The 22,493-nt window shown below is 45.1% G+C and overlaps 1 protein-coding gene and 1 long non-coding RNA gene across 3 annotated transcripts in view; one reads left to right on the top strand and one right to left on the bottom strand.

Moving 5' to 3' along the window:
• The first annotated feature begins 1,296 nt into the window (after positions 1-1,296).
• Positions 1,297-22,493, top strand: part of RANBP10 (RAN binding protein 10) — a 65,195-nt gene continuing 43,998 nt past the window's right edge. Inside the window, exons 1-3 of one of the 2 annotated variants that reach the window (XM_027716196.2) lie at positions 1,297-1,532; positions 2,366-2,477; positions 18,534-18,586. In XM_027716196.2, coding sequence (XP_027571997.1) covers positions 1,328-1,532; positions 2,366-2,477; positions 18,534-18,586 — 370 coding nt within the window. In that variant the 5' untranslated portion in view covers positions 1,297-1,327. Of the gene's footprint in view, positions 1,533-1,931; positions 2,023-2,365; positions 2,478-18,533; positions 18,587-22,493 lie in introns of those variants that run through there. The other variant, XM_027716197.2, reaches the window with a different exon arrangement.
• LOC120323177 lies at positions 3,618-4,498 on the bottom strand. The gene is made up of 2 exons (XR_005563398.1): positions 4,377-4,498; positions 3,618-4,075 (listed from the first exon to the last, which is right to left on the bottom strand). It is a non-coding gene; the product is annotated as an uncharacterized LOC120323177 (long non-coding RNA).

Genomic DNA, 22,493 nt, shown 5'->3' with positions numbered 1-22,493 from the left:
CCCATACAGGTGGTCTGTGCTGTGCTCCCTCGTGCTCCTCATGGAGGGAGACAGAACAAAACCGGTGTAGGATTGTACAGAACCTAAACCATGCCTGGAATGAGGTCAGACCCAGCAAAGGATTTCGGGTGCCAAGGACTGTGACCTTTTGCAAAACAGTTCAGAAGCTGGGGAAGAATGATGCCTGTCACATGTACCAGGCTCGGAGGGATGGAAATGGGGATTGAACTTTCTCTCGTGTGATTTTCATCACCTTCAGTGTCTTCCTGGGGAGCTCTCTTCAGTCAGAGCAAGAGGCTGCAGCTCTTCCCTTAAGTAGGACTCCAGTTGCTCTGACAGTCATGACTTTGGAATGGTGACAAGGGCCTGTTTATTGCTACAGAGACATGGGAAAAGAATGGAGACATGGAATTATGTGTGTCATAGACCTAAGAATGAACCCGTAGTATAAGTCAGCTCAAGGGTCTGGTTTTTCTTCCTGCTGCCTGTGGCTTCACAGCAGGAATTTTAATTTTTTTACTGTAGTGTCAATATATAGAAAAATACATATAAAAATAGATTTTTATATATTTACATATATACAAAGTCTAAATAGAAATATATATACATATTCTCTCAGGGAAGGGAAAATCATGCAGCAGGCAATGGAGAACAGATCCAGTCCAGGGCTGAGGTTGGACCCAGCTGGGAGCCGGAGGAGCCTCCGGGAGCTGCACCGAGTCAGGCGGGGCCCTCATCCCTGCCCTCTGAGCTTCGCCGATGGTTATTCCCGGTGTGAGTTCCCGGAGCCCCTCCCGGCTGATCTCGGTTTGTTCTTTAGTCCCGGTTTGTTCTTCCCTCCCGCTCCCGCCGCGCGCACTCCGTTTACCCGTCGCCATGGCAACGTCCCCGCCCGCAGGACCCCCTCGCGCGCCCTCATAGCTGCCCACGCAGCGCCTGACGCGCGGGCGCCGCGCGGCGGCCGAACCCGGCCCGTGCGCGGAGGCGGCCGGCGGGCGCCTGCAAGCGCGGGGCGGCCCTTGAGCTTCGCCGTGTCGCGGAGCACGCTGGGAATGGGAGTCCCGCGCTCGGCGGCGCTGACGGGACCGGAGCGAGACGGGGACACAGCTCCCAGCGTGCAGCGCGCCGGGGGGCGGGACGGGGCTTCGAACGCGCGGCCTCTCGGGAGTTGTAGTCTGGGCAAGCGCCACCAGCGGGCGGGGGTGCGCGGTGCGGACTCCACTTCCCGTCGGGCGGCGCGGCCCCATTGTGGGCACGCTCGCAGCCCATTGGCCGCCAGCCGCGGCCGGGCCCCGCTCCCCGCCCGCTGACACAAAGCGGGTCCAAGATGGCGGAGGCGGGCGCGGGGAGCCCGCACGGCGGGGACGCGGCGCCGCCGGGGCCGCCCGAGGAGCAGGAGCTGAGCCGGCGCCTCCGCCGCCTCTACCCCGCCGTCAACCAGGACGAGACGCCGCTGCCGCGCTCCTGGAGCCCCAAGGACAAGTACAACTACATCGGCCTCTCGCAGGGCAACCTGCGCGTCCACTACAAAGGTGCCGGGCTGGGGCGGCGGCGCCGGGTTCGGCCCGGAGCGGGGCGGCCGCTCCGCGGGGCCCGCCGGGCGCGGGCCGGGCCGGCGGCGGATCCGGCGGCCCCGGGGAAGGGGCCCCGCGGGCGGTGACCGGCGGGAGCCGGGTGGGACCGAGCTCGGCCCGGGGGCCCGGCGGGGCTGCCCGGGCTCGGGGGCGGAGGCGATGGGGCCCGGGGCTCTCCCCGGCGGAGTGTGGGGCCTTATATAACGCTGTGCAGTGTCGCCCTCCCGGGCCCGGGTGTAGCCAGACCGCCTGTTTACTCTGTCATCCGGCTTAAAACCCGGCCAAGGGGCCGGATGGCCTCGACACGCCGCGTAACTGGGGCTTTGGCTGCTCGGGCTTACACCGAATAGCCGCTCACAGGCTTGGAGTGTGATGTTTTGCTTGCTCGCTGTTGGAGCTGTCCTCCCTACCCACCCAGTGGAGAACCGATTATTCCTTTTCCTCCCTGGTTAGTAAACACTGATGTCATTCCCCTCTTGTGTAATCATTTTTGTGTTCTGTTTGTGTACGTTGGTCTTCAAATTACGTCTGTGGGGAGGGGGAGAGGTAGCACTGACAGTCTTTCTCAGAAACTCCACAGTGAAAGCAAAGGGAAAACTACAGAGCTGGTCGTGCAGGGGTTGTCCCTGGTGGCAGTGCAGGGCTGTATGTGCTGGTTCTCTGAAAAGTGTGCTTTAAATGGCTGGCTCCGTGTAGAAGCAGGTCCCTGCCGGGCTCAGGCAGCAGGGCTTTAGATCAGGGTGTGTGAGAGGCCAAATCCCCTCAGTACTTACATTTCTGTTCTTTCTTAGGTCACGGTAAAAATCACAAAGATGCTGCCTCGGTCAGGGCCACACACCCCATCCCTGCAGCCTGTGGCATTTATTACTTTGAAGTGAAGATCGTCAGTAAAGGTAGAGATGGGTAAGTGCCTCGTTCCAGCTCAGTGGCTGGGGGTGTGTGTCTGGCAGCTCTGCTGGACTCTGACCTCCTTTTCCGGAAGGGTTCGAGGTCCTGTGGCTGCTGGGGGAGCCAGGCAGGTACAGCCCGGGCAGGTTTTGTTCTCCTGGTCAATAGATGTGCGTGTGGTGGAATGCACTGGAGGCAGAGGCACTTGAACAGCTCCCTCCTGAGCTGTTTGAGATGGGCTCTGGGTCTCCAGTGCAGTTCGAATTGAAATAGTTTTCCCTCTTGCTGGCAAGGTCTGGTCACTCAGATTTTTGGAATTGTGATGCCTCAGAAGTGGAGTGAAACGGAAAGGAGGAGCCTTGAACTTAATTTTGGGCTGTTAGAGCCCAAATTTTGGGCTGTTAGAGAGGTGCTGTCACAGTAAAGAGTGGTCATGGCAGTACTGGGGCACTGGGGAAAGCAGGAAAGGGGGCATTTCTAGCAAGGTCTGGGTTTGTGCTGCAAGTGTAGGTGTAATTTTTACTCATTATAAAGGTGTCATCCTGTTCTGTGCGTGGATGTCCCTGACACTGTTCATTGCTAAAGGAGGAATATGGCAGGTGTAACTATCTGGAAGGAAAAGCCACACAGGAGGAGGGATTGTAATTAATTAATCCAGTCCTTCAAGTATGACATTTGAACTCTGGCCAGTTTAAGGGTTGTGGGGAAGGGCAGCAAGTGTTCCTACTTAAAACCAAATTAAAGTGATGACTTGTTCCTGTTGCATTTTTTTGCTGTCATTGTTGAACTGAGAAGTGTCCTACTTGTAAAGGATCTCGAGTTGTGCTGCATTTAGGCCTGTGATAATTACTAGGTTATCTGCAGAGGTGGATGCTGGGCTGAATTCCTTACAAATGCAGGGAAAAGACCATCTTTATTCCTTCACTCCACTGACTTGGCGTTTAACTGCTTGTCTGTGTTTGAAACCCAGCCCTTGATTAGTTTATGTAACTGCTAAAATCGAAATCATTTGCGGTGAACTTCAAGACAATTTTCCAAAGAAATCACATCACAAAAGGTCACTGAACAGCACTTAATCCTTACTGCAGTCTAGACCAATCTTGAAGGGAGATAGTGGAATTTTCTGCTTGTCTCCCAAGATCAGAGTTTTCTATATTAGTGGTCCATTGTTGTTTTTATTGTACTCTGTAATTACAGTGACTTTCCAGAATACTTCCAAAGACACAGAGCCATGTTGTGTTCACACAGCAATCTGAACAGGAGCTGCTGACAGCTCAGATCCAAAGTCAGGGCAGTGGGGAGGCTTTGAGAGCTTCTCTGATGCCTCAGCCATTCCTGTGCCTTGTTTTTGTTTTGCTGGTAGAGACAAATCCAACTTTTACCTTGCCCATGGAGGTGCTGGGGATTTGTAGTTGTGAATTTCCATTGTAGATGCTGCCTGGCTGTCACTTGAGAAGGTGCTTTTGTGTCTCAGCTTCAGCAGTTTGAATTGTACCTGCCAGAGGCTCTGTGTGTTGTACCAGTGAACTGAGGCAGAGATCTCTTCCTAGGAAGCTCTCTCGTGTTTATTCCACCATGGTGACTTCAGTTTAAAGGAGTAAAAGTCCAGACATCTAAAGAAGGGATTGAGGGAATGAAAAGAGGTTTTCAAGCTGTGTAAGTGGCAAAGCACGTCCCTTGAAACTCCACTGGAAGCCCTTTAGCAAAGGGAGAGGAATCTGAGCTCATTTCCAGAAGGGTTATTTCAAGTGTAAAGCCTCTGCTCTGGAGATGGTTGTTTGATTTCTGCTGTGTGGGGTAGTGAGATGAAGATCATGTGATGTTATTCCCTGTGTTTCTCTTGCTGGAGTTGGTGATGGCATTTCACATTTAGGTTTAAAATGCGAGTGATTTGGTTTCAAAACAAAGACTTACTTAAAAAAGACTTCAGTGCACTGAATTTCAGGAAGTGTTCCTTGAGGAATTCTGGCTGATCTTGCTCAAAGCAGTCGTCTTTCTGCCCACAGTTGTTAGTTCAGGGCTCTGCACTCTGCTCAGGTGCTGACACTTGCTAATAAACAGCAGCAACTAAAATTGCAGGGTAAGAAATGGGCCTGGCAGGAGATGCTGCCTGTCTGTGACACGCTGTGCCAAGAGGGTTCTTGGATTGGCATCAGGCAGTGCCAGTTTTGGGTTGCTGGTGTCACCGTGGTAGCGAAACCTGAGCTTTGGAGGCCACTGAGGTGTCAGGACCACATTTTTATCTTCTCCCTTGTTTTTCACAGGACTAAGGGGATTTAAATCCAGTATGCTGTGGTTCTTCCCTTTGTTTCCTCCCACCACATGGTATCCTAGCAGTGAAAACACACACCCTTGCCTCCCCCCATTTTCCAGGCTGGGTGCTCCTGTGCTCAGTTTGCAAACCCCAGTGCCAGCACAGGGGGAGAGAGAGGGAGGGAGGGAGCACTACAGACACAGGTTGCTTCTGACTGCCACTGCTGGCAGAAAAGCTCCCTCTCTTGCATTCTCTGTCTCTCCTGCCCTTTAGTGGACCTGCCCCATAATGGTGCTTTTGCTAAAGGAGCAAACAAAACGACTTTCGAAAACTCTCTTTGCCATCACTGGACTTTTCTGCCTCAGCATCAGTAAAATCCTTTACTGGTGGATATTTCAGAGCAAGTACAGCATCCAGAAGTCCATTTGGTGCATGTAAGAAACTGAAGTTGGGTCAGTTTTTCTTAGCTTTGGACCTTCCACTGCTCATGCACTGAGATAGAAGCAGGATCCTTTGAGAGGAAGAAAGATGACTGAAACTTACTTTTCACTGAATGGTGGTCATTCCCTATCCTGATGGGTTTAGTCTTGATTGATAAGAGGTCATGGTTATTTACTGGGTTTGATTTTTGTATGTGGGTTTTTTGGTTTGGTTTGGGTTTTTTCTGGGAGAGGGGAGGCTACCCCTGAAAAATTGCCTTGACAAGGTTTCTGGGTAACACAGAACAAATCAGATCTGTCAGTAGATTGATCTGTTACTTCTGCTACCTTTTTCTGGGGGGAGGGGGAAGATGGTTCTTATCCTTGAAGAGCAGCGGAGAATTTAGTTTGCAATCTCTAGTTCCAGCCCTCCCCTCACCTCCTTGTCTGTGCTGAACACACAGGGAGTGGTTCCACAGCACTTTAGGATGATACACGTCAAGACTGTGGGATTCTGCCTTTGCATTTGTCATATGTTTCTGCTCCTTCCCTCATGCTGACAGGCTGCTACCCTGTCCTGTGGTGAGCTGGTTAAAGGAGATAACTAGTTTAAAGCTGGCCACATCAAAATAATTAATGGTGATTTAATCTATTGACGTCACTGTCAGAAATTGCCTTTTTTTTTTCTCTTTAAACTGGGGACTATTTTTTAGGGTTCTGCTCCCTGACATTAATTGAAGGCAAGTCAATAAAGGGATGGGCTGAGCTGGGAGAGGGAAGGGTTGGATTGCAGCAACCCTCATTTTGTTCCATTCAAAGTGTTGTAGAGCAGTTTTGTCTTAAGGCTTGCTGGGTACTTAATTCCTGAGCCATTGTGTGCTTGTCTCCTGAGTGTTGTCAGCTGGAACAAAAGGACAAGAGGCAATGGGTCACAAGTTGAGGCAAGGGAAATGCCAGCTGGACATAAAGAATTTTCCTCATGAAAATGGTTGTGCACCAGAACAGGATGCCTGGAGAGGCTTTGGCATCTCTGTCTTCAGATTTGCCTGGGGGAGCCCTCAAACTACCTGATAGAAGTTTCAGAGTTATTTATGCTTCGGGCAGAAGGATGAAGAAGGAAGATCCCAAGGTCCCTTCCAGTCCATACCTCTCCATGATTCTGTGGATGGCTTGCTTCCAGCATTCCTTGGATGAACAGATTGGCAGAAATGTCTGTGACTCTTCTGTTCCTGAGCTACCACAAATAACTCAGGCTTTTATCACCGTGGTGCTCACAGTTCAACCTTAGCTGTATTTGAAGCGCTGAGCTCTTGTCCTCTCTCTCTCCAATACATGTTTCTGTTTGCTGGTGATTTGTCAGCACATCTCACGGCCTCTGTTTCCCCATTAGACAATCTCTCCTTGGTAAACAGGAACAGGGAGAGAGACTCATGAGGGCAGGGCAGCCAACCCACAACTTGCAGGCTGTTGTGACTCAGAAGGACGAGTCATCTTTGTTGTCCTCTTTGTGCTGGGGCAAGGTGAGCTGTCTGTGGGTGACACTGCGTGTTCCTGACTGCCAGCTCAGTCTCTGGACTGGTTTTACCTCCCCAGCCACGTGCTGGGTTGTGATGGAATGTGACTGGGGAGGACAGCCTGGAGGCCAACCCTCATGGTGCACGAGTTCTGGATTCTAGCAAAAGTCACCTGTCCTGCAGCCTCCTCTCCATTCCTGAGCTGCTCCTGGGACAGACAGCCCAGCCTGTGGATTGCCTTTGCTGTCCACAGCTGCCTTTTCTGGGAATGGTTTGGTTTGGGGCATGCTGGCATCCTGCAGCCTGACCTCTCTGGTGGTGACACAACCACTGCCTGCCCATGGTGGCTCTGTGCAAACACAGCACGTGTGGTCTGTGGGCAGAGGAGGTGCTGGGTGGGCCAGCCCTCTGTGCCAGGGCAGCCCAGGGCTTTCATGAGGACTCTGGGCCATCCCAGGAAGGTTGGAAGAGCCAGTCAGGCTTTTCTTCTGGCCATGGTGGTTCTTTGTGTGCCAGCACTGGTGACTGTGTAACGAGCTTGATCGTGTTAGCAGTCTTTCTGCTGGATCAGTCCTTGATAAAGTGATTTCTGGGTGTTAAGTGGGGAAGAGGAGACCCGAGAAGGGCAGGAGCTGGAGGGTGGGAAAAAAAATGGGCCATAGGGAGTGTTGGTATCCATCTTCCAACACAGTTCCACAGTTGCTTTGAGCTGTGCAGGCTGTGCAGAGATGTTGGTCAGCACTGGTGTAGGTCACGGGCAGTTTTCTGGGAGAGAGGGGAAGTAGTTCTTTGAGGAGGATGACTGAATAGCTGATCTAGCCTAGTCCATACCATAGTTTATTTAAAATCTTCCTTTAGCTTTCCTACACAAGTGCACCATAACCCAGACTTAAAAATAGCTTATTTTCTCTCTGACTGAAAAAGAAAAATAAAGGTCAGATGTGCTGGTTGGTTCTCAGTCTGTACATTAGTAACAAGTCATCTGCCCCTCTTCCCTGCTTACATTTCTCCTTGCCAACTTTCCATTTCTCCTCAGCATATGGTGAGTGTGATTGCTCTGTGAAAAAAGCCTTTTGCTCGTGTGCTCTAATGGTTTCCAGATGCTGACAGAGGGCTGTCCCTGGATTGCTCTGATGGCATTGGCTGGTTGTGCTGTGGACACCTTGGAGTGTTGTGCCTCTCAGGATATGTGAAGGGATATTCTATGGGAACTCAGGATTTCTAGTGTCTGCACGTGCTCTGTGATCCCTTATTTGTTGCTGATAAGCCTGTAAATAATTGATTTCCTCCCCCTTTTTATTTTTTTTTTCCATCCTGGTTTCCAAGAATCCAAAACCAGCACAGAGAGGGGGTTGTTCTTCTGTTTGCAGGTGTGTCTGCTTGTTTGAATTCATGCTGTTCCACAGACCTTCATTTAAACAACCCAACACGTAAATAAATCCCCCAAGTAGATTCCATAAACAGTTCCTGCCTCGTTCCTGTTTGCAAGCAGGTCTTGCCCAAGCAAGTCCTGCCTGCTCAGCTACCAACTGACTGCACCTTGGTGCTCTCAGGTGTAGAGAGACACTCATTTTCACATCAGTTGATGACATCTCATACAAGTTGTTATTTTTTTTTTGGTGTTGTTCTGCTAAACTCTTGGAAAAGAGAGCAGCTTTTCAGTGTAAAGCAGTTGTGAGATTGGAACATCTGATCTGCAGTTGATAAGTTCTTTCATTCCTCTTTTTTTAATCAATGAAGTGGAAATTTTTATTTTATGGCAGTATCATGGACCATTGTAATGGTAGAATATAATTTTGTCATTAAAATAATATGTGAAGTAAGGAAATGGAATGCAAGTAGTGATGGCAATGTGTGACTTTTTCACTTGTATGACTGAAGTCTGTGATTTCCTAGATTTCAGGCTGTGATAACTTCTTTTTTTTCGTTGGCTGTTTTTTTTTTAGTTCAGCTACTTGTAAAATTTTGCACAGTAAAGAAGAAAAATTTCAGGAAGGGGTTATTTTTGCTTGGTTATTTTTTCCTCCCCCTTCCCTCTGCTATTTCTGAATATCTGTTACAGAAAAGGTAGGAATATGACAAAAGTAAACTCTAGCAAAATCAACATCTTTAGAATATGTGTAAAACATTATTCTGCTTCAGTTCTTCAAAATATGTCTGCAGTTAATAAATCATAGAATAATGGGAACTAATTATTTATGTGTTCTAGGCTTATAGATCTGAGGAATTATCTGTTTAATAATTAAATTGTATAAGCTGGATAACTTTTATAGAGGGGAAACTTCTTTTCTTCACTTGTGAAGCTCAGGGATGATGGACTGCTAAAGAATTTATCATCCACTGTGAACCTTTGACTCATTTTCTTCAGCTCTGAAGCCGAGTGGTGTTAATTGTGTTACATCAACTCTGCTGCCAGATTAATTTTCTGAACTGCTTTTCTAGGAATGGGGTTTACATGGTACCTGTGGGATCAGGCTGGATCTCTGTTTCCACACTACAATCTTCCTGCTTGTTTGCAAGTTCTTTGTGTTGATGCTCTGCTCCACATCAGGCCTTTGTTCCTTGTTGTGGAGATGTCAGTGTGTGAAGATCTGTGAGTTCAGTGTGTGTTGCTTTCCCAGCACTCACCCAAGCTCTGACTCTCAGTCACTGCTTAAAGGGAAACTCTTCTCATTTCATCAGTACATCTGCCAAAACTTTGTGTGTTTCTTTTCCTGTAACACGTTTCCCACATAATTTAAAAAAAAAAAGAAGTTATTATGTAAATATTGCAGGTATTTCTTTCTGTAATTTCATTAATTACTAGCAGATAAATCCTCCTTTCATAAGAATTGTTATAATCCGGGTTTAAACAGAGCAAATTAGCCTGTAAAGATGGGACAATAAGAGAAGCAGCTACCTGTTGGTGGAATGTTTCCTTCTGATTTCTGTATTGCATTTATATTGTTCCCCTTGTTTTTAAGTAGAGAAAACAGCTGCTGTTTAAAGCTGACTGTTACAATGGACTGTCCTGTAAGATTAGTCTCCAGAATGAAACTTGTTGTCTTTTTATGACTTGCCTTCTTTTGGATGCCTTTCTGTTAGATATTTGTGGTAACTTCAGTGTCTTTCTTTCCTGTTTTCTAGGCTTTGTTTATGGCAGGAAAAATGTCCTGTTGCCTAGACTGGCAGTCAAACAATCTTCAGTCCATTCAGTCATGGAAACTTGTTTAACTTCCCTGATGTATTTTCAGTGACTGAGCAGTGCATTTGGGAGTGAGGTTGGTTAATCAGCAGGACAACCTGAACAAAAATCCTACTTATTCAGTTGGGTGTAACCAGAATAAATAATCAGAGAATGAGTGTCAGTATTGCTTTGTGCTGTTCCCAGACTGAAGGCACCACTGGGCACTGGCATGGTTTCTGTGAACTTTGCTGGATATCAGCTGACTTAGAGAGCAGGTCAGCTGTCAAGAGTGAAAAAACTGAAGATGGAAAATTAAGTTGGTGGGACACCTTTGCTTCAGCTACAGTTGGTTTTGACCACGGTGTATGGCAGGGTTTGAGGTCCTGTTGGATGTCATGATGGTTGGGGTAGCAGATGGAGAAATGGGTTGTTCTGGATTCTAGTGTGATTTTAGCCTGGTGGGACTTAAATTATGCCTTTTCTTTCTTAAATCGTGCTCAGGTCAAGCCTTCATCTCTGCTCTGTATTTTCTGTCTGTCAGTGTTCCTACACACATTTTCAGTCTTCAGCAGCAGCCTTTTCCCTTCCTGAAACAAGGGACAGATTTGGCCCTTCCTATAGCTGGCAGATGCCACTTGAACGTGATCCTAAAATTGGAAGGGAGCTGGGAATTTGATACCTCGGTCTATCAAAAATATCTTTTCATTCTTCCTCTGTAGTTTTGTCACTATTTACTCATAAACACCCTGAAAAGATGTGTTATATTACCAGGTTGCTGCCTCCCACTTTTGCCCTGCTCACTCACCTCCTCTTCCACAATCTTCAGCTTCTCTGCCTTCCTAAGGGCTGATGTGCAGTGAGCTCCTCGTGCCTCAGGATACTTGTAGCTGTTTTTAATGAGCTCTTACAAATTTTATTTTCTTGCCTTTTATCTACTTCTTTTCAGCCTTGCATTGTTTGTCTTTACTGACCTCTGCTTGGGGAATTGGGACTCTTTCTGGAGCCCATCAGTGCTATTTCTGAAGCACCATCACGGAACAGCACAATATCCACGAATAAAACCAGAACCCTTTCCACTCCAGAGATTATATTCCATTATGAAGTGGTTCCAAAATATTTATTGTTAGACTGAGGAATCAGAGACAGTTGGAATCCAGCATTTTATGTGCCATGGGTAATTTTTTTAAACAGATGTAACTTGTTTTTTCACTGCCTCATAAGAACGTTCCCCTTCCCCCCCCAGAACTTGGACAATGTGGTTTCCAGTGGTGAAGTGATAGGGGTTATCATTTCTCACCACTCTTTAAACCTGGCATGAAGTCAGGGCCCACCTCAGACGGGAATGATAGTTCAGAGCTTTGCATGAGAGACTGTGCAAGCCTCCAAAATGCTTCTAACTTAATAATTTAGTTTGTTTGTCTTAACTGTGCGTGTTGAAAGAGCGGGGTGCACGATAGCTGGGAGGGCAGGATTCCTCCCAGATAGGTGTGGTTATTAGAAAAAATTGCAGGATACAGGAAGCCTTTGAATCACAAACCTCTGGAAGAGTGGGACAGCCCTTGTTTAACTCCTGGCTCAGCTGGATTGCCTTGGCTGAGCCACGTAATAAAATGCCAATCCCAGGAATTTCCACCGTTAATGTGAGTTCACAACTGAGCAGGGAACGACTGCTTTACTGGAAGTCATGGCCTCCAAAACAAATCATTTAACATCTCTAGTTTAACTCTTCCAGTCTGGGCCTTGGTGCATGTGGGCATCCCTTCCAATCTCTCCTTCCAGCTGTGCTGTGCCAGGTTGGTGCTGGCTCAGGAAAGAAGATTTCTGGGCTTGTGGCCATTGCCCAACCATGTTAAACCACTGTATTTTTTTTCCCCTTTGCTTCCCTACCTTTCAGATGGGGTGAATTTTCTGTGCCATGTAGGTAAACCTCACAGCCACTTGAAAGAAGAATGGCAAGGATTGTTTTACTGTTCTGACTTGGTACCTTTCAACAGGTTAAGCAAAAGTACAAGGGGACCATACTATTGTTCTTTTCCTGGCAGAGCCTTAATAAATCTGCCCTGCTGATTGTCAGGATTAGCATTTGAGATGAGCACTCTCTGTAAGTTTATTAGAGAAATTCTTGTAGGTTTCTGGGTAAAGAAATGGTTCCTTTTGTTGAAAGTATACTGCCCTGGTTCAGTGAGGACCATGGACTTACTGCTTTCTTCTTCCTGCCCTGCCTCTATTTTGCACCCAGCAGTGCCTCCCAAGTGCTGGGTGCTTTCCAGGGGGATGTTCTTTGCTCCTGGAATCCTTAAAACTGAATAATATATAATACAGGTATACATGAGTTCTGTTTCTGTGTTCCCCTTTGTTCTACCCAATGAGTTCTTCATTCCTGCCCTGGAAAAGCCAAACAGATGCAAATGCTGGAATTTCAACATGAGGTACTTGCTGTCAAAGGGCAGGTCTGTTCTGAAGTTTTTCTGCTGGGTTCACAAGGATTTTTGTGGGTTGCTCACACAGAGTAGCTTTAGACTAGGCAAAAAAACGTTTCTTACGTTGAGTTTTTGGCAGGCTCTCTGGGTGTCATGTTTGTTCTGGAGAAATGTCTTTTGACTCAAAGAATTGCTTCTCACATGGGTGGATTCCCCTTCTGGGACAAACTGAACTCGGCCATCAGTGGCTCCTCTACTCGTGTGACTCTGTAATGCTTAGAACAGAATGCTTTAACAGATCTCTGATTCAATTTAGGTCAGTCAAATATTGTCACTCCTGTGAAATAACTTTTTCACTATTTTTCAGATAATTTCTGCCCAGTGACAATATATAATTCTTCCTGAGTCAGTGCATTTGAGATCTTTTCTACCTTTAAGGGTTAAAATTTAATTTAGAAGTACAGTCATCATTTTGGCTTCCCATCTCTTTTCCAGGGAAAGTCTTTTATTGACAGAAGCGAAAAATATGTTTTTGTTTTTTTTAATACACAGATTTAAAATGCAACCTTGAAAACATCTGCTCTGCAGAATCCACCACACAAGTTGTCTTAGGAGCCTGAAATGAATACTGTCCTGTTTAGGTGTCACTGTGCTGGAGCAGCTACATGTTGGTGTTTACTGCTGAAGAACCTGGGAGCTGGGGAAAGGAACCAAAAGCTTTGTCTTTTTGAGCTTAATCTTAACCATGGTCACAGTGCTGGATGACCTAGAGGGAAAAATCCTGGCAATCCTGCTGGCTGTGTGTGGAGACACGAGGGGTTGCCACCAAGGCCCTTCATCCTTCTGCTGTGACCAAGGAGAGCCAGGGCATGGATAAAAGAGGCAGAGCTGACGTTGTGGCTCGTGGCAAGTGTGGCTGATTCAGTCAGATTTTCAAAAGCAACCAGTGTTGCCTGGGCAGGGCTGAGGTGCAGGAGAAGTCTGGAAGAATTTGGTGCTATGGTAACTGCCGAGGCTGCTGGTGAGAGGGAACAAGACTGTTCTGACTGAATCACTGGCATGTGTCTGGGTTTATTTTTGTCAGGCTGCTCTATTTGGAATTGATCTACTGATGCAGCATTTTTGAAGCTTATATTAAGTGTGGGGGGCAGTTCCAAGTATTCAGTGTTCACTGCTGAGAAGTTGGTTTTAGGAGGTCACCTTTGCCTGGCTTTTGTCAAGGTGTAATATCTTTATATGCATCCATCACTACCTGTGATGGATAACGGATGCAAATGTGTCATTGCCCCAAATCCTAAAAAAAGATGGTTTTTTCCTATTTGAAAGTGAGTGCTAACATCCTTGTGCATCCTTTTCTTAAGAGGCTCTTTGAATCCCTCAAAAGGGGACTCCACTTAATGGAGACACCCTAGGGAGTCTGTCCACACCTGAAACCTCCAAAAGCAGGGGTGATACAGCAGGCAGACTACTGAGATCTATGTTGAATGATATTGAATGTCATAACTGATTAATTTAAAAAAACAAACAGGCAGTCGTTAGCTCGTGATGATGCCCACAAATACTGTTTAACTGGTTTTGAATTGTTGCATACACAAAACTGGTTTGGAGCATTTGGAATCGAGGAAGTGAGAAGCTGTTCTGCTCCAAGAAGTTCAGAAAGCAGCTGGTGCTTTTGGGAGTGGGGGAGTTGAAGATGAGTTGTTTTTTTTTCTCCTCCCAGTTTTCAAGAGAGTGATTTTTAGTCTGAGGCTTTGTAGATCTCAAAGCTCCATTTCATCCATTACTTCTGATACATAAATTGATAGTGGTTGGGAAAAGCAAAGTAACACCTTCTAAAACAATAACCAGCAGCCAAGTCTGTGACAATTTGTGGATATAAACTGTGGGTTGTGGAGTTGAAACCCAGCACAGTGAGAGTCTTTATTTTAGGTTCTCTGCAAATTCTGTGTACAGTTCTATAGCCATTATGTTCTTATTTTAAGGTTCATCTTGAGCTTTAAATGGGAACATGAGTTGAAAAGAAAAAAACTGTGAACCAGGAAGGCTTGTGGTCATGTTCTTTTTTTTTTCTTTTTTTTCTTTTAGTGACACACTTCCATGGTGTTGTGTATCTAGGTTAAAGTGTAATCTTAAATTTAGAATTTGTCGAGTTGTAGTACTTGCTTTTTATAAAAATACAAGCTTCCAACCCTACTTTAAAACTGTGTTGTCTCAAAATGGAAAGATACTATTTATGAGTTTTGCCCTTGGTTATGTGTGTGGGATTTCCTGCTGTACACAAAAGAGGGAGGATGAATCTGCATAGAAAATAATGAAGTTAAGCAGGATTAGCTGAAGTGGGAGGTGAACTGTTTTGTCTGAGTTCGACTATTAGGTTATTTCCTCTAATTTCCAATAGTTTCCTTGGCATTGCCACCCTTCTGGGACAACACAGTGCAGTACTCTGGTGTTGTTGCACCAGGCTTAGATGGTGCCTTTATATTCAGGCAGTTGGTACTTTGAATCACAGCTCCCCTGGGGCTTGGACAGTTGGAAGAGCTGGCACTTTTCACTGCTCTCTGAAGCAATGTAGAACTTGAATTCAGTTCTAGCTGTGGACTGGGATCCTGACTGCTCCCACATGTAACTGGAAAAAAACCATGGCAAAACTCACCATGTAGTAAGGAAAACTCTGTGGCAGCAGAAGGTTCCAGACTCTGTAGGAATAAGGAAGTTGAATGCCAGCAAGAGCTCTCTCTTATCTGCCAGTGTGCTGAGAATGTGGCCAGGAAGAGCTGGAGCACTCCCTGCAGAAACAGGGAACAATCTTCCATATTGTGCCTGGAAGGCTGGAAACATATCCCCAAAACTGAGTTTATTATAGATGTATGACACATGACTGTGTGAGGCTCAGTTTTTAGATGCCATAAATGACTGCTTTGGAGAGGCTCTCATGAGTCAGGGAGCTCATGAGAAAGGATGTAACTTCTGACTCCTGCTCCGAGCAGTGCAAAAAATGTTTACAAGAAATGTGTGTTTAGAAGTTGCTCCACAGCACTGAATGTAATCACTCATGTTTGGTGTCCTCTGAGGAGTGCTGTAAAATCCCCCAGACCCTACCACTTCAGTGTTCATTCAAAAAACCCACTACTCAACAACAAAAAAGCTAGAAAGCAAACTTTATAAATTGAAATAAGCTTGTTTAAGAATAGTTAATAAAACCAGAAGGCTTAAATGCTTTAAGAGGGTGTGGAGACCATTTAAGAGGATGTATTGGAGGACCAGAGGAAAGTGTGTGAACTATTGGAGAGACTCAGAATGAGCTGACAGTTGACATAATTAGACATGGGGGTGAGGGGTGAGAGGTGATAGGGATACACAATCCAAAAGTTGAAATTTTATTTGATGAGAAAAAATGGAAAAAACAAACTTTTAAGCTTGAAAAAACCAATAAGGTTGACCAGAATGAGTTGAGGGACAGCTGGCTGAAGGTCTAAAATGTTAAAGGAATGCTTTTCCCTCCCAAAACATCAGGGATGGGGGAAGCAAGTGGAGAGTCTTGTCAAAAGAAGAGATAATGAGGAGAGCTTTTTATGAAGGGCTCTGGAAAGGTAGGAGTGTTTAGAGGCTCACAGATGCCAGTCTTTTGCTTTTAAAGGATTATCCTCAAGTAAGAGTTAATACAGCAATAGTGTCATTTGTCAACAAAACACACGCCAGTCTTTGTTTTTGAATGATCATCTGGTTCCTATTGAAGGATTAATTCAACAACAGTCTTATTTATCCCTAAAGCACAGGAACAAATCATTGGGGTTATCTGCTCTTCATTCAAGAGTTCTAAAGAATGAAATAGCTGAGCTGTTGACTGTGGAGTGTGATGTTTAAAAAGTCTTGATTACGGAGATGTGCGTGTATATTTTTTTTTTTCCAAAGGATTCAAAGGAATGAGACCACACAGTACTTACTCTGAAGTCTCTTCCATCCTTGAGATCAGGGTTGTGCTGTAGATCAGAAACCAGCCTTTCCTGGATGATCTCATCTCCTTGACCACCAGGAGGAAGGCTGGGTTCAAGCTGGTGTGATCAGCCAGGACTCGTGGTGTACGTGTGGCCCTCAGGAAGTTCTGTCTTTTCTCAGCGTGGTCGATACCCTGCCAGGAGTTTGCTGCCTGTTTGCTCTCTCTGTTGGCCTGAGGAGGAAGGGTCTGGATCCTCGGGGAGCTGGAGCACTTCAGAAGTAGAGCACGTTTTTAAAAGAAGGGATTGACTTATTTTAAGGCGCTGTAAAACTGGGTTTCAGGGATTTGAAATCCAGAAGGTCGCGCTGCCAAGATGTGGAGGGTACAAGAAAGACAAAGTTGGTCATGTTTGTGAAGATGGTCTCCTCTCCCAGCTGACAGAGTGACAGGACAAGAGGAAGCAGCCAGAAGTTGTGCCAGGGGAGGTTTAGGTTGGATATTAGGAGTAATTTCTTCATGGAAAGGGTTGTCAAGCACTGGTACAGGCTGCTCAGGGAAGGGTGGAGTCACCATCCCTGGAGGGATTTAAAAGACATGTAACTGTGGCACTTGGGGATGTGGGTTAGTGGTGGGATTGGCAGTCTTTGGTCCATGGTTGGACTAGATGATCTTAAAGGTATTTTCTGACAAAAAAAATTCTATTTTGTGCTATTAGAGAGATCATAGGCTAAGATTTGATAACCTGGTAGGTCTCTAAGGATTAAAATTTCTGTGTAAACAAGAAAAAAAATCAGTTATTACCATTTCCATGTGATGGTGACAGTGACTGAGGTGGGGAAGTGAAGGGCAGGGAACAGTTTCTGGAAGGGACTTGAACCACACAACTTGAAGAAATGTAACTTTGGGGTCGAATTCTGAAATAATGTTTTCAGATGTGATTAATGTCTTATGGAGCAAATGGCTGAGGAAGCCACTGGAAGAAAACTGATACAGTGGAAGAATAGCAGGACACTGACTGCAGCCTGTTGGGATTTATACCTTTACATGAACAAGAGCCCAACAGTGACTGTTCATTTAAAAGCTCAGTAACCTGAAATATGGAAGTGTGTTGAAAACAAACTGAGCAGGGCAGCTGTGCTTTCAGGGGATATTAAAAGAATTACAGAGCCATGCAAATTAACAGAAACAGAAGAAACAAAATGGGTGTGTGCAGTGAGGAAGAGGAGACTTTGTGAAGGCTGGCTGTGCCTTACTGCCCTGCTGGATGGGTGTGACGTGATTGTCATGGGGGCAGAATAAACAATCCAAACTTGACACAAAAAAATGTTCTCTGAGCTGCCTCTTGGAGTGCAGGGACAAGTTGTGTCCCAGTTCCGTGGAAAAATCAGCTCAGTTCTCATCTGCAGTAAAATATAAATGCAATAAAGGAGGAGGGGGAGGGATAGTTATAGTGTTGTCTGTAATAATCACTGTGGGTTGGTGTTGTGAGTGATGCTGGTGCTTCTGGTTACCCCCTGCTTCTCAAGGAAGTTACAGAACTGGAGGGTAGCAGGAGCATTGAGAGGCAGAGATGAGCTGCCATAGAAGCAGTTGAGTAGTCTGAGATTAGTTAACCTTGAGAAGAGACCTTCAGGGAGTGGGGTATGAATGAGGACTTGAAAATCCTCGAGAAATTGGACAGGGAAATGCTTTTCCTCTCTCTTCTAATTCTAAAAATGCAAGTACCAAGCAAAACTAGCTTGGGCAGGAATTGACTGGGGGGAGCTGCAGGAAGTTGCCTTTTCAAAGAGTTTACAGAGCTTCAGAAAGTGGCCAGATTAGGATGAAAATCTGTCAGGGTGTGAAATACAGAAAGACCACCTTTTGCTTAGAAAATTGTGTAAAATATATGCTGAACAATGAAAGAGTGTTCTTGGAAAGTACAACTGTTTGCTCTCTCCTGTGCATCCACTACCAGCTATTCCTGGACACAGTTCAACAGACTGGACAGGCATCTGTTCTCATATATCTGCCCTTATGTATTTGTTTACTCTCATGTAATATATCACCTGTATAAATAGTTTTTTCCTGATATATGGGTAAAAACCCCTCACAAATACCAAGCCAGAAATTAAGTTGCTGATTGTTTCACAGTCCTTCTCCTACCAATTAAGAGCTAAAGAGTAGCTGTAGTCAGAAAGCACTGACATTGTATCTTGGATTCAATAAAGACTTGAGTAATGGAAAATCTGTAATGATTTTGCCATTCTTAAATAATTTGTGTGTGGGTTGGGTTTATTTTACTGCTGTATTTCTGCTGCAGGAAATCTTGTGTTTTGCCCATTTGGTGCTTGACTGATATTTTGTTTGGTTTTTTTGAAGGTACATGGGAATAGGACTTTCTGCTCAAGGGGTCAACATGAACAGGCTTCCTGGTAAGTCACTGTTAAGGTTTGCTTTGGCTCCCAGCCTTCATTTGACATAAAGATTTTAATTTATATCTGTGAAGTAGTGCATGTGTGTTTCTATTAATAAAATGACAGGACTATAATTGTCTTATGTCTGGAAGTTTCCAATTATTGAGTATTATCCTAAACTGAGTTACTGGTATTGTCAATGCAGCCATGATGATTTTAACAGATAATAGAAATTAATACTAAACTAATGAGTAATGAGTAAGACGAGAAGCTTTCAGACAGGCAGGCTCTTCTTTGCATCTGAAAGTAACTAGGAAAATAAGTTTGCATTTAGTCTGTATATTCCACTTGACAAATTTACAGGAAAGAATCTGAAAACAGGAAAATTGGCCCGTTGTACTGTCTCTCTTCTTTCCCTCTTGCCACTGAAAAACTACAAAAATGTGATAGAGTGGTATTTCCAGTTAATACTGTTGCTTCTTTTGTTCGAAATGTGTGTTTGTAGGTTAGCCTCTAATTCTTTTAAAAAATGTCATTAGTAATCTTTCTTTAACAATATCCAATTTATTGTGTAAAAATGTTAATTTCTAGATATGTATTGACTGTAGCAGGAATTCTTTCAGCTGTGTTTCAAACTGGAAGTTTGTGTTTGGTAGAAAGTATAAATGTTCTTGGAATGCCAGAAAGAATGACAGCTGGTTCCCAGTGGTGGGGGCCTTTTTTTTTGGCCTTGGGTGTTACTTCTTGTGGAGTTGTTTTAAAGATGAAATCTGTGTCCAACCCTTGTTATGCATCTTGGTATCCCCAAAGGAGAATGTTTTGTGAATGTCCTAACAAAAGGCAGATATGATAACTATCTTGGGGAAAATGGTTTCAGTGGCACCCATGTTTTAAAGAATTTGTATCTTGTTGCAAACTGTGTTTGTTAATAATTGTTGTGACAACTGCAGTGTGTACACATCAGAGGGAGAATTGAGGTCACAGGGCTTTGTCCACTTGGAACTAGACCAGGGAAGGAGGAAGGCAGGACACTGCCAGTTTCCTCAAGTGATAGTTGGTTGCAAAGAGGTAGGAAATATCAGATTCAGAAGTCTCTTTTCAGTCCTACTCTCTCTGCACTTCCTCTCCCCCTGATCCTCCTGATCCAGGTGGATTGTGTGCCATGCACAGGACTAAGTATGAGTCCCATTATCCCTTCCCACGGTTGAGGTGCTTGGCTGCTTGGAAAAGGGGTGGTTTGGCCATTAAGGGACCATGTTCTGTTCCAGAAATGGCTCTCTGGTATGAGTAATGGAAGGATGGGTGGGGTTGTCTTGTAGACTTGGCCTGCAGGTTGGATTGTGCTTAACCTGGGATTGTCCTGGGGTTGTAACACATACACATACAACTCAGTTAAATACTAACCTGAGATGGTGTGTACTGAGGGTCTGTGGTGTGCTGTCCTGGAATTGAACAGCCAATGTAATTTCTTTTGTTTTTCCTTAAAAATTAGCCAAGCTACTTCTGATAAATGGCTTTAAAGCCCGGGAGTTACATGGGCAGTGTTTTGTGGCCAGTTTGAGTCAAAGTGCCTGTACACTACTATTATTTCTAGAGTGCATGTGGCAAACGTGGAATTCTTTTCTCTCAGTGAAATAAAGCATAAAGTGAACTTGAAACTTGAGATAGTGCTTATTTAGCAATGAATTGTACAACTGTGATCCTATGAACCTGTTGTTTGTTTGATCACATGCAGATTATGCTGCCAAGAGTCATAGTTAGGTCTATCTCCCATCAGCTGTGTAAAATTAACTGCATGGCTCTGTATTACAGCTCAGTAATTATCTTCCTGGCTTTTGGAGAATGAGTCTGATTTTTTATTTTTTTTTTAGTATATTGTTCAAGTAACTGAAGTGAGAAACACATTTCCAGGGTTAACTGTTATCAGGTCCTTCACAGAACAGAGTAAGTGAGAGCTCACAAAGACGTGACAGACTTTGGAGTCTTGACTTGGCTTCGTGTCAAAGTGTAATTTTAACTTTCTGTGACCTGAAATCCTGCCAGGTTTGTCTCCTTAGACCCTTTCTAAGTCACTGTAACAGATTGATTTTCACTCAGTGTGCTGCCAGGGCAGTATGTAACCACTACAGGTAGTGGCTTGGGAGCCCAAAGCCTGGTACAGGAGCTAAAGTTGGTCCCTTTCTTGTTCCCACTTTCAGTGGCACCCTGGTAGTCCTAATTCAAAGAACAGTCTTGCTGTTGGGTTCTGTCTTAAACTCCTTTTGCCTCCCCTGAGGACAAACACTTTGGCCATATCCAGTTCCAAGTCAGGTCATTTGTGCTTTGTGCTGAATTTATTTTGGCTTCAGGCCAGCTGGGTGCTGGTGGGGGTAGTGCTGAGCTTTCTCTGAAGGTTCAAGTGTGAGCATTCCCTTAAACTGTTCCTCTCTGTGTTGGGAATAGAGACTGCTTTTAGTTGGAGAGTTCCCTGCCCATATTTGACTCAAGGTTTCTGTGGGCTGTGCTTTGAAATTCAACCAGCAGGTCTGAAATGATTGTGGAATTTTTATGGTGACTTTTGTGAGCCTGACATATCTTGATGATTTTGAAGAAAAAAACCACTTACTAATAAACATTCCACATTAAATTAGTGGCTTTTATTGAAATGTCTGCTCATTTCTTTCCCCAGATTACAACTTTTTTCTCAGGTACTCAGCATTTTGGCATTTGAGGATGAATTACATGTTGCAGCTGAACTGATCTAACTCACTGTCACCACAGGAGAGAAACCTGACCCTTCCCTCCCCCCTACCCCATCTGCACAGTCCCTCTTCCCTGGTGCAAGCCTTGGGCTCTGGCATTTGTCCCTTCCTTGGCCAGAGGGAGCTTTCAGGCCACACAGGAGCCTGCCTGCTCTTCTTCTGTGTTGAGATTGTGGTGGGGTGGTTGCTTTACCTTTGCATCCTGCATCCTAACATCTCAAGGTCCTTTTTTAAATTATTATTGTTATTATTTATTTATTTGTTTGTTTATTTATTTATTTATTTATTTATTTAGCCCTCAGTCCAGTAAGTTTTTCTGAGCCCAGCTGAAAATGTGTTGGTGGTTTGGTACAGGTTTCACCTCACCTTCACAAAACAGAGAAGATAAGTGTCCTGTCTTTAATAGGAACGGGATGTGCACGCTGGAGATGATTCTCCCCTGCCTGTGATGTTATGCATCGGTTCAAGTCCTTCATGCTACTGAGAAATAACATTTAATTTGTTCAAGTTCTTTCAGGGTAACCCAGCAGGAACATACAGCCAGGCAGAAAGGGAAGGAGGGGTGATTCCCTACCGTAGCAGCAAAGTCTTAATTCAGCCTGAGATGTTGTGAAACCACACCCTTAGGCATACCCTGCTTCAGTTTCTTAAACAGCATTGATAGGATCTGACCAATGACTTCGGGAGACTTTAAACACCCTCTGGTTAATAACTGACTTGCCCTGCTGTGCAGCTTTGCACTTGCTGAAGGGAGTGCCAGCTTTCACTCACCACTCTTTGGTTTTCAGAAACCTTGATTATTGTTTCAGCTCACTTTTCAAACAAAAAGGTACTGTTTGGCTTAATCACTGTCTACCTGCTTCAAACTCTCTCTTAAAAGAACAAGCTTTCAAACTCAAGACTGTTTTATAGACTTGAATTAGTGTGCAGCCAGATAAGCCAGGAGAATTTGATGTAGAGAAACCTGCTCCCTGGTGGGGTTTGGCTGCTGGGACTGCAGTGCCTTAAGCCAGATCAGCAAAACCAGAAGTGGTTTGTCCAGCTGTCCTGAGTGTCTGTTCAGCAAAGAGTCCTTGTGAGTGACCTTTTTCTGTAGACAAAATGCAAATGAGTCCTGGGAATTAAGACTTCCCCATGCGCCCCTCCTCTGTGAAAGCCATCCCTCCTCCTCCATAAACCACCAT

This window comes from Pipra filicauda, unplaced genomic scaffold, assembly GCF_003945595.2.
Source record: "Pipra filicauda isolate LSUMZ 115617 unplaced genomic scaffold, ASM394559v2 scaffold205_size1947385_pilon, whole genome shotgun sequence".
Classification (NCBI taxonomy): Eukaryota; Metazoa; Chordata; class Aves; order Passeriformes; family Pipridae; genus Pipra; species Pipra filicauda.
The sequence above is the reverse complement of the archived record's forward strand: the minus strand, read 5'-3'. Positions and strand labels throughout refer to the sequence as shown.